The sequence below is a fragment of the Pseudophryne corroboree genome, chromosome 9, assembly GCF_028390025.1.
Source record: "Pseudophryne corroboree isolate aPseCor3 chromosome 9, aPseCor3.hap2, whole genome shotgun sequence".
Classification (NCBI taxonomy): Eukaryota; Metazoa; Chordata; class Amphibia; order Anura; family Myobatrachidae; genus Pseudophryne; species Pseudophryne corroboree.
This window is the reverse complement of record NC_086452.1, coordinates 399161934-399174224: the sequence shown is the minus strand read 5'-3', so window position 1 is coordinate 399174224 and position 12291 is coordinate 399161934. Positions and strand designations below refer to the sequence as shown.

Genomic DNA, 12291 nt, shown 5'->3' with positions numbered 1-12291 from the left:
TAGTCCCGCAGCATGGCCACTAGAAGTAAGACGCTGTTACTGGATCCCAGGCGCAAGCTGTGACACCCCACCTGAAATGGTTGCAACACGCCTGCATTTGAATCACCACTCACCGCTACCTCTCACACTCGCTCCCTACTCTCTTTAACTTTGCGGATAAATCCTCACTGCGACTGCCAATGCAAGACCATGCAGCACACCAGAGCCGGATTAAGGGGGAGGCCCGGGGGATACGTACCCCGGGCCCCCCTTTCCAAAAGGGCCCCCTGCTACACCGCAGATCGGATCTCTCGTCCGATCTGATCTGCGGTGCTGTGCTCCCCGGCTCCCTTAGAACAGATTGACATGCGGACGAGCGTCCGCATGTCAATCTGCGGTCTCCTCTCCCTCCCTGCTGTGTTGGAGGGACACGGAACGCACATCGCGCGTCTCTCCTGTGTCCCTCCCTGGCTCTCCCCCGGCCGGTCTAAGGAAGTGCCGTTCGTGAGCTCTGATTGGCTCACGAACCGGCACTTCCTTTATTAGACCAGCCGGGGGAGAGCCAGGAGGGACACAGGAGAGACGCGCGATGCGCTCCGTGTCCCTCCAACACATGGGGGGGGGGGGGCGGCAGGGGAGCAGGCACTTGGGGCATATACCTGGCACTGTGGGGGGCAGATCTGGCACTGGGGGCATATACCTGGCACTGTGGGGGGGGGGAGATCTGGCACTGGGTGCATATACCTGGCACTGTGGGGGGCAGATCTGGCACTGGGTGCATATACCTGGCACTGTGGGGGGCAGATCTGGCACTGGGGGCATATACCTGGCACTGTGGGGGGAAGATCTGGCACTGGGGGCATATACCTGGCACTGTGGGGGGCAGATCTGGCACTGGGGGCATATACCTGGCACTGTGGGGGCAGATCTGGCACTGGGGGCATATACCTGGCACTGTGGGGGGAAGATCTGGCACTGGGGGCATATACCTTGCACTGTGGGGGGCAAATCTGGCACTGGGGGCATATACCTGGCACTGTGGGGGGCAGATCTGGCACTGGGGGCATATACCTGGCACTGTGGGGGGAAGATCTGGCACTGGGGGCATATACCTGGCACTGTGGGGGGCAGATCTGGCACTGGGAGCATATACCTGGCACTGTGGGGGCAGATCTGGCACTGGGGGCATATACCTGGCACTGTGGGGGGAAGATCTGGCACTGGGGGCATATACCTGGCACTGTGGGGGAATATCTGGCACTGGGGGCATATACCTGGCACTGTGGGGGAATATTTGGCACTGGGGGGAGCAGGCACTGAGGGGGCATATGTGGCACTGGGGGGGGGGGGTATATGTGGCACTGGGGGCATGTACCTGGCACTGTGGGGGAATATCTGGCACTAGGGGCATATACCTGGCACTGTAGGGGAATATCTGGCACTGGGGGCATATGTGGCACTGGGAGCATGGCCCTAGCAACAAGCACTACCCCCTAGCAACGAGCATGACACCCAGTGCATGAAACCCCTGGCAACGAGCATGACACCCTGAGCATGAAAACCCCTGGCACCGTGCATGGAACCAAGAGCATGAAACCCCTGGCAACGAGCAGGTAATTTAAAAGTAATTAGAAGCCTTACTGTAGAACTTAATGTGTAATGGGCATTAAGGTGTGTGGCATAATGTATCACGGACATTGCGGTGTGTGTCATAATGTATCAGGCATTACGGTGTGTTGTATACTATATCACGGGCATTGTGGTATGTGGTATAATGTCTCAGGATCATTGTGGTGTGTGTCATACTGTGTCACAGACATTGTATGTGCTATAATGTATCAGGGGCATTGCAGTGTGTAGCATAATGTATAACGGGCATTGCGATTCCTGTCATAATGTGTCACAGGCATTACGGTGTGTGGCATAATGTGTCTGGGCATTACAGTGTGTGCATATTGTGTCATGTGCATTATTGTGTGTGGAATAATGTCTAAGGGCCATTGCAGTATGTGGAATAATGTATACTGGGCATTACTATAAGGAGGAAAAATGACAAATAATGTAAGGGGCATGAATCAGGATTATTTTTCTTTCCTGTGGTGGCCAACGTCTGGGCGTGCAGGTTGCAAAACTGGGGTATAAGGTAGTCTTTTCCTGCAATGCCACGCCCTCCACGCAAAGCCACGCCCATTTCGACAAAGCCACACACCCTTTTTGCCGGCGCGCGCCTGCGGCGTGCACATTTTTCTACCTTTGCTAGTGCCAATTACGGGGGGTATGGGGGGGGGGGGGGCGCCGAAGGATTTTTTGGCTTGGGGGAGAAAAATTTCTAGTTACGCCACTAGGCTCAGCTGTCCAATAATGTATCAATGAAACAGCCTGCATGCCCAGCCAATGACTGAGCGGCAGGCTGCCTTCATTCATACTTTATTGGACAGCTGAGCCGTCGCTCAGCTCAGCTGTCCTGTCTGTGCGCCCGCGGCTGCAGTGAGGACGGGATCCGGGGAGCACAGCACCGCAGATCGGATCGGAAGAGAGATCCGATCTGCGGTGTGGCAGGGGGTGTGCTGCTTGGGGAGGCAAATATGTGTGTATATATATATATATATATATATATATGTATATGTGTGTGTATATATATGTGTATATATATATATATATATATATATATTTATTCTGCCTTCTCTATTAGGGGCCCCACTCTCTTAAGTGCCCCGGGCCCCCCATGGTCTTAATCCGGCTCTGCAGCACACGCAGAGCATGCGTAAAGGCATGCGTAGTAGCAAACAATGGCTCCACTGCATCCAACATGAGCCTGGTTTCCATCTCAGAATCCAGGCCTCTGTCTGTATCTCTCTCTCTCTTTCTCTCTCTCTCTCTCCCTCTCTCTCTCTCTCTGAAGTTTGGATTAGTAAATTATTTATTTTTTAATTACATGTAAATGTAAGTATGCCCCAGTATATCGCTGAATGTTTCTGCCAGTGAATATTGCTTATCTATACCACAGCCACTAGTTAATTTTAACAAGGAACTCATGTATAATTCATGGAACAATGTGGATGAATGTAAATGACATTAATACATTTCTAGACTTTAAAGGGCCCACTCAAGTCAGAAACGACTGTTCTCTGTGTTACCATACACTCTGAGGAAGCAAACATTAGAAGAAGGGAAGCTATTTTGCATTTTATATTACCTACTTACAGTAACATGGCAGGAACAGAACTACATAACTAGGGGGGTCATTCCGAGTTGATCGCACGTAGCATCTTGTTGCTGCCCGTGTGATCAACTAGACGCCGCCTATGGGGGAGTGTATTTCTGCATAGCAGGGCTGCGAACGCTTGAGCCCTGCTATGCAAAAAAAGTTTTGTGTAGAAGTAGACCATGGTAAGAGTTACTTACCCTGTGCGATCTATCCAGTTCCGGAATTGACATCAGACATCTGCCCTCCAAACGCCTGGACGCGCCTGCGTTCGCCGCACCACTCCCAGAAAACGGTCAGTTGATGTCCCGAAACGCCTTCCTCCTGTCAATCTTCTTGTGGTCGCCGCTGTGTCCGCTTTCTTCATTCACGGCGCCGCTGCCGCCGGGCAACGACGTGCCTGCGCAATGCGGTTGCCGCACATGCGCATTTCTGACCCGATCGCACAGCTGCGAAGAACTGCAGTGTATGATCGGGTCGGAATGACCCCCTATGTTTCAAGGATGTTTGTGTTTGTTTTTAGTGACACGTGTACATTTTAGGCCCAAGCATTCTCACTGCAAATTGTACATTTGTATAATTACAGATAATTGTTCTATCTAGCGAACACTGATATTTCCCCAAATGTTTAATGGTCCATAAATGCCTTTTATTTACGTTTATGGTCCCTCGAGTTTATTTATATCTGCCCTAAAGGCTAACTAAATTGTTCCTTCTGTTTCCTACCTCACCTTGTTAGTCCTCTTGAACAGGAAAATCAGGCGTGGATTGAAAGATAGTCAGTACATAGTAAATATTTTGACGCCAGATGGTCAACAGTCTTTACGGTATATTTACTAAAGTGCAGGCTTATAGAAGTAAAGATGTTATCCATAGCAACCAATCAGATTCTACTTATCAACTATCTAACACTTTCTGGAAGGTAATAGCTAGAATCTGATTGGTCACTATGGGTAACATATCCATTTCTATAAACCCGCATCTCTACTTCTTTATACCCTCTTGTGTTTTCTGGGAGGAACTGTAGCTGTTGCCGTGGGTATGCAGTTAGTAAGTTGACAGTCACAATGCCAACATGCATAATTAACAACATAGCAATAGTTAGATTTTTTTTCATGGTGAAAACATCATAGACAGAATGCCGCCACCCCAGGCAGGTTAGGGTAGGGGGCAGGCAGGGCCGCCATCAGGGGGTGTGCTGGGGGCCCAACTGTCCTGGGACCGGCTGCTCTGACAAAGAGTGGAGGGCCCAAGCTGCAAGCCGTCTGCTTTCCACCACCCGCTGCTTTCCGCTATTGAGAGGGCCCCCACTCTAAGTATTGAAAGTATCCCTTGCAAAATGGGCACCGCCTCAGAGGAGACAGTTATTTGAAATGCTAGAGGAAGCGGTGCCCATTTTGGGAGGGACATTTTAAAAAAAGTTGAAAGGGGCAGGCGCTAACAGTGGGTCCCTGCCAGGACAGCAGACCCATTGTGGCGGCGGTGGTGGCTGCCGGGGGCATTCCCCTGACAACGTGCAAAACCCCTGGCAACGAGCAGAGCCCCTGAGAGCAGGTACTGGGACATAATTTGGTGACGGGCATAACTGTGGGGGCATAGTATGGTGACTGGGGTTTTACTGTGGATGCATAATATGGTGTCAGGGGCATAACTGTGGCAGCATAATATGGTATCGGGGGATTTTTAAGTGGAGGCTTATTATGGTGCAAGGACTAGTGGCATTACTTTGTACAGGAATTTATATATATATATATATATATATTTCTCTGACGTCCTAGTGGATGCTGGGGACTCCGTAAGGACCATGGGGAATAGACGGCTCCGCAGGAGACTGGGCACATCTAAAGAAAGATTTAGGACTATCTGGTGTGCACTGGCTCCTCCCCCTATGACCCTCCTCCAAGCCTCAGTTAGATTTCTGTGCCCGGCTGAGCTGGATGCACACTAGGGGCTCTCCTGAGCTCCTAGGAAGAAAGTGTTTGTTAGGTTTTTTATTTTCAGTGAGACCTGCTGGCAACAGGCTCACTGCATCGAGGGACTAAGGAGAGAAGAAGCGAACCTACCTAAGTGGTGGTAGCTTGGGCTTCTTAGGCTACTGGACACCATTAGCTCCAGAGGGATCGAACACAGGACCCGACCTCGTTGTCCGTTCCCGGAGCCGCGCCGCCGTCCCCCTTACAGAGCCAGAAGCAAGAAGGTGGTCCGGAAAATCGGCGGCTGAAGACTTCGGTCTTCTCCAAGGTAGCGCACAGCACTGCAGCTGTGCGCCATTGCTCCTCATGCACACCACACACTTCGGTCACTGATGGGTGCAGGGCGCTGGGGGGGGCGCCCTGAGCAGCAATACTGACACCTTGGCTGGCAAACTGGCACCATATATAGCCCCAGAGGCTATATAGGTGCTTTTTAACCCCTGCCAGAATCCATAAAAATGCGGGAGAAAGTCTGCGAAAAAGGGGCGGAGCTATCTCCTTCAGCACACTGGCGCCATTTTTCCCTCACAGCTCCGTTGGAGGGAAGCTCCCTGGCTCTCCCCTGCAGTCAATACACTACAGAAAGGGTTAAAAAGAGAGGGGGGGCACAATTTAGGCGCAGTATACAATATATATAGGCAGCTATAAGGGAAAACACTCTTATATGTGATATCCCTGTGATATATAGCGCCCTGGTGTGTGCTGGCATACTCTCCCTCTGTCTCCCCAAAGGGCTTTGTGGGGTCCTGTCCTCTGTCAGAGCATTCCCTGTGTGTGTGCTGTGTGTTGGTACGGCTGTGTCGACATGTATGAGGAGGATAATGATGTGGAGGCGGAGCGAATGCCTGTAAATGTGATGTCACCCCCTGCGGGATCGACACCGGTGTGGTTGGACTTATGGAAGGATTACGTGAAAGTGTCAACTCCTTACACAAAAGGTCGACGACACAGAACAGCCGGCTACTCAGCTTGTGCCTGTTCCAGCGTCTTAAATGTCATGGGGGGCTCTAAAAACGCCCGCTACCTCAGATGGCAGAAACAGATGTCGACACGGATACCGACTCCAGTGTCGACGACGATGAGACTAGTGTACCCTCCAAATAGGTCCACCCGTTACATGATTGAGGCAATGAAAAATGTATTACACATTTATGATAATACCCCAGGTACCACATAAAAGGGTATTATGTTTGGTGAGAGAAAACTACCAGTAGTTTTTCCTGCATCTGAGAAATTAAATGAGGTGTGTGAGGAAGCGTGGTCTTCCCCCGGTAAGAAATTGATAATTTCTAAACGGTAATTGGCAGCGTACCCTTTCCCGCCAGAGGATAGGTCACGTTGGGAAACACCCCATAGGGTAGATACAGCGCTTACACGCTTATCAGAAAAGGTGGCACTACCGTCTCCGGATACGGCCGCCCTGAAGGAACCTGCTGATAAAAAGCAGGGGGTTACCCTAAAAGATATAGTCACACACTCGGGCATTATATTGCGACCAGCCATTGCTTCGGCATGGATGTGCAGTGCTCCCGCTGCGTGGTCAGATTCCCTGTCGGAAAATTACTATGGATAGGGACAATATTTTGCTGACAATAGAGCATATAAAAGACGTGGTCTTATACATGCGTGATGCACAGAGGGATATTTGCCGGCTGGCATCAAAAATAAGCGCTAGGTCCATTGCCGCCAGACGGGGGTTATGGACTCGGCAATGGTCAGGCGATGCCGACTCGAATCGGCACATGGAAGTTTTGCCCTATAAGGGGGTAAAACTGTTTGGGGATGGTCTTTCAGACCTCGTTTCCACAGCTACTGCTGGGAAATCGACTTTTTTGCCACAGGCTACCCCACAACAAAAGAAAGCACCGTATCATCAAGTACAGTCCTTTCGGCCCCAGAAAAGCAAGAGGGCTAGAGGCTCATCCTTTCTGCCGAGAGGCAAAGGTAGAGGAAACAGCTGCAGCACACAGCTAGTTCCCAAGAGCAGAAGTCCTTCCTGCGTCCGGTAAGTCCACAGCATAACGCTGGGGCTGCTCAGGCGGACCCGGGTACAGTGGGGGCCCGTCTCAGAAATTTCAGCGCCCAGTGTGCTCTCTCACATGGATCCCTGGGTCCTTCAAGTAGTATCTCAGGGGTACAGGCTGGAGTTCGAGACGTTCTTCCCCCTGCCGTTTCCTAAAATCTGCCTTACCGGCACCTCCCTCTGCCAGGGAGGCGGTGTTGGTGGCTATTCAACACTATAATCACAACAAGTGATTGTTAAGGTGCCCCTCCTTCAGCAAGGAAGGGGTTACTATTCCACAATGGTTGTGGTACCGAAACAGAACGGTTCGGTGAGACCCATCTTAAAATTAAAATACTTGAACTTTTATATCAGAAGATTCAAGTTCGAGATGGAATCGCTCAGGGCGGTTATTACGAGCCTGGACGAGGGGGATTACAGGGTCTCCCTGGACATCAAGGATGCGTACCTGCATGTCCCCATTTACCCTCCTCACCAGGAGTACCTCAGATGTGTGGTACAGGACTGTCACTATCAGTTCCAGACGCTGCCGTTGGAGTTGTCCACGGCACCGAAGGTCTTTACCAAGGTAATGGCCGAAATGATGATACTCCTTCGCAAGAAGGAAGTTTTTATTATCCCGTACTTGGACGATCTCCTGATAAAGGCGAGGTCCAAAGAACAGTTGGTAGTGGGGGTAGCACTCTCTCGGGAAGTGCTACAACAGCACGACTGGATTCTCAATATTCCAAAGTCACAGCTGGTCCCGACGACACGTCTTCTGTTCCTGGGAATGATTCTGGACACAGACCAGAAAAGAGTGTTTCTTCCAGTGGAAGCACACGAGTCCTGAAAAAAAAAAAATGGTAGCTTCGTACGAAGCATAATTCCATTTGGAAGGTTCCACGCAAGGACGTTCCAGTGGGACCTGAGGGACAAATGGTCCGGGTCCCATCTACAGATACAACAGCGGATAACCCTGTCGGCAAGAAACAGGGTGTCGCTGCTGTGGTGGCTGCAGAGGGCTCATCTACTAGAGGGCCGCAGATTCGGAATACAGGACTGGGTCCTGGTGACCACGGAGGCCAGCCTTCGGGGCTGGAGTGCAGTCACACAGGGAAGAAATTTCGCTTCACATAATTATTCTGGAGCTAAGGGCCATTTACAATGCCCTAAGCCAAGCAAGGCCCCTGCTTCAGAACCAGCCGGTACTGATCCAATCAGACAACATCACGGCGGTCGCCCATGTAAACAGACAGGGCGGCACAAGAAGCAGGATGGCGATGGCAGAAGCCACAAGGATTCTCCGATGGGCGACCTACACCCGGGAGAATGGGGACTTCTTCCAGAAGTTTTCCAAATGCGGGTAAACCGTTGGGAATGACCACGGGTGGACATGATGGCGTCCCGCCTCAACAAAAAGTTGAAAAGATATTGCGCCAGGTCAAGGGACCCTCAGGCGATCACTGTGGACGCTCTAGTGACACCGTGGGTGTACCAGTCGGTTTATGTGTTTCCTCCTCTACCTCTCATACCCAGGGTACTGAGAATAATAAGAATGCGAGGAGTGAAAACCATACTCGTGGTTCCGGATTGGCCAAGAAGAGCTTGGTACCCGGAACTTCAAGAGATGCGGGCAGAGGACCTTTGGCCTCTGCCGCTCAGACAAGACCTGCTGCAGCAGGGACCCTGTCTGTTCCAAGACTTACCGCGGCTGCGTTTGACGGCATGGCGGTTGAACACCGGATCCTAAAGGAAAAGGGTATTCCGGAGGAAGTCATCCCTACCCTGATCAAAGCCAGGAAGGATGTCACCGCAAGACATTATTACCGCATTTGGCGGAAATATGTTGCTTGGTGTGAGGCCATGAAGGCCCCGAAGGAGGAATTTCAACTGGGTCGATTCCAACACTTCCTGCAAGCAGGGGTGACGTTGGGCCTCAAATTGGGGTCCATCAAGGTCCAGATTTCGGCTCTGTCGATTTTCTTCCAGAAAGAACTGGCTTCACTGCCTGAAGTTCAGACTTTTGTCAAAGGAGTTCTGCATATTCAGCCTCCTTTTGTGCCCCCAGTGGCACCTTGGGATCTCAATGTGGTTTTGGCATTCCTGAAATCACATTGGTTCGAACCACTTAAGACTGTGGAATTAAAATATCTCACGTGGAAAGTGATCATAAGATGGATAGGGCAGAATTGAGGACTCGTCCTCAGTTTCTCCCGAAGGTGGTCTCAACTTTTCACTTGAACCAACCTATTGTGGTGCCTGCGGCTACTAGGGACTTGGAGGATTCCAAGTTGCTGGACGTAGTCAGGGCCCTGAAAATTTATGTTTCCAGGACGGCTGGAGTCCGAAAAACTGACTCGCTGTTTATCTTGTATGCACCCAACAAGCTGGGTGCTCCTGCTTCTAAGCAGTCTATTGCGCGCTGGATTTGTAGCACTATTCAGCTGGCGCATTCTGCGGTAGCATTACCGCAGCCTAAATCAATAAAAGCCCATTCCACAAGGAAGGTGGGCTCATCTTGGGCGGCTGCCCGAGGGGTCTCGGCTTTACAACTTTGCCGAGCAGCTACTTGGTCAGGGGCAAACACGTTTGCTAAATTCTACAAATTTGATTCCCTGGCTGAGGAGGACCTGGAGTTCTCTCATTCGGTGCTGCAGAGTCATCCGCACTCTCCCGCCCGTTTGGGAGCTTTGGTATAATCCCCATGGTCCTTACGGAGTCCCCAGCATCCACTAGGACGTCAGAGAAAATAAGATTTTACTCACCGGTAAATCTATTTCTCGTAGTCCGTAGTGGATGCTGGGCGCCCATCCCAAGTGCGGATTGTCTGCAATACTTGTACATAGTTATTGTTACAAAAATCGGGTTTTGTTGTGAGCCATCTCTACAGAGGCTCCAATTGTTATCATACTGTTAACCGGGGTTCCTATCACGTGTTATATAGTGTGATTGGTGTGGCTGGTATGAGTCTTACCCGGGATTCAAAATCCTTCCTTATTGTGTCAGCTCTTCCGGGCACTGTTCCTAACTGAGGCTTGGAGGAGGGTCATAGGGGGAGGAGCCAGTGCACACCAGATAGTCCTAAATCTTTCTTTAGATGTGCCCAGTCTCCTGCGGAGCCGTCTATTCCCCATGGTCCTTACGGAGTCCCCAGCATCCACTACGGACTACGAGAAATAGATTTACCGGTGAGTAAAATCTTATTTTATTTATATATATATATATATATATATATATATATTGGGTTTTTTGTTTTTACTTTTTTTTTTGTGGTGAGGGGGGCCCTGCCTATGTTGTCAGTCTCGGACCCCACAGTTTCTGATGGAAGCCCTGGGGGCAGGGGAGGGGTAAATTAGTTACCCCGTCCCATGTCAGCATTCTAAAAGTTGGGATGCTGGTCGGTCATGTGGCATTCCTACCAACAGCATTAAGTATCACATCCATACATGAGACGTATTTAGAGCTGAAACTAGTAATCTATGTACAGTATATTTATGTGTTTGATTCGCAGATGTTAGTTTACGTTACTTGTGCTGTACGTAGTATCTTCTTACTGTTTCTGCGATGTTGGTTTACAGGTTTAGGTAGCCTTTAAGAAACAAGTTAGTTAGTACTCCAATGCAGTCAGTCACTTTGCCATCTCACCCACCTTTCCTGTCTGCAGCCTCCATGTATTCTGAGATACAGAGGGAGCCACCGGATATAGGAAGCATTCTGGCTCATCCTGATTATCTTGAAGGAAACACTGACCTTATCAAGCCTAAGAAGCTCCTGAATCCTGTAAAGGCATCTAGGAGTCACCAAGAGCTCCATCGGGAACTGCTTATGAACCATCGGAGGTAATCTTTCTATTACATGAAGTTGTGAATGTGTACCGTCTAATGGGTCCTGGTTTCATTTCTGAATTAATATTATTATTTTTAATTGGAATTAGTAAAATTTATTCTGAACAACATTTCATGAGAAGTCAGGAGGCTTGGATTAAGATGAGCAGTCAGTTTTTTTAGGTTACAATGCTTTTGGTAACTAAAGAAAGTACCGGGGGCAACTTCTAGCCGCTCTGCAAATGACATGGCAGACACCTTCTATTCCATTATAAATTACCTACAGCATTGAGCTTGTTTCCAAATTGTATCCCACCAAACTACAGAGAGGTTGCTGGGTTTGAATGGTATCTGTGATAATGACAAGCCAAGACCTCCAAGCATGTTCCTCATATTTACTACACCTTAAGTGATGTCTGCCTCCGTGATTTGCTCCTATATATTTTTTCCATATCTGGTGATCTGCTGTCCCAATATCTTCTCTTTTCTGACATAAGGTGCTTGATATTCAGTGTGGTCTTTGGTATCTGCACTAGAAACAGATATAATTATGGCCTAAATGTCCTTCAATCCAGGCATCCACCATACATTAACCTCTGCCAGATCTATTCTGTTGGATAACTGGAAAAAAGGTTCTTTATGGAATCAGATGGTTTTTTTTGTCAGATTAAAATCAATGAGAATATTGGTTTACTTTCTGGATAACCCTTAGGGGGCAATCTTATTAGCCACGAACAGCTTGAAGGAGGTACAAGTGACCATTGCGGTAGCGTGTAATTCCCCAACCTCCCCGCTGCACCTTCTAGTGCCACACTCACACATTTTTGCTCACAGCCCTATGGGGTTGCGAACCAAAATCTGCGAATCCGGCAGAACCATAAGTGTGGCATAGAACTGCACTTACTCGTGCCGGGAGCTGTTTGCGGCTAATTGCTTTCCCTCGTAAGAGTATAACTTTTAAATGTTTTCCCTGGGGTGTAGTATGTTTTGTCGACATTCAGAATATCAACATGGACGTTATGTCGACATGTGACTTAAATCAAGCACTAAAATATACTGTTGACATTGTGACAATCAACATACACAGTGTCAACGTAATGATAATGTTGACGTGATCATGTCGACACTGTGAATGTCAACATTTAGAACATGCCAACATGCTGGTGTTGACATTATGATTGTATATATTCTGGGTGTCGACCTCAGGACTAGACACCATTCTCTGTGGCTATTCTGGAATCCTTCTCAAATACAAACTTTTTCTTCTATGCTGTTTTTGCTACATGAACAAGATAATGAATCTGA

At 49.2% G+C, this 12291-nt stretch overlaps 1 protein-coding gene across 3 annotated transcripts in view; it reads left to right on the top strand.

Annotated features, from left to right (window-relative positions):
• Positions 1–12291, top strand: part of FAM107A (family with sequence similarity 107 member A) — a 555305-nt gene that overhangs the window by 522546 nt on the left and 20468 nt on the right. For all 3 annotated transcript variants that reach the window (XM_063940886.1, XM_063940887.1, XM_063940888.1), the window contains one exon: positions 10827–11001. In XM_063940886.1, the coding sequence (XP_063796956.1) occupies positions 10827–11001 (175 nt within the window). The remainder of the gene's footprint in view (positions 1–10826; positions 11002–12291) is intronic.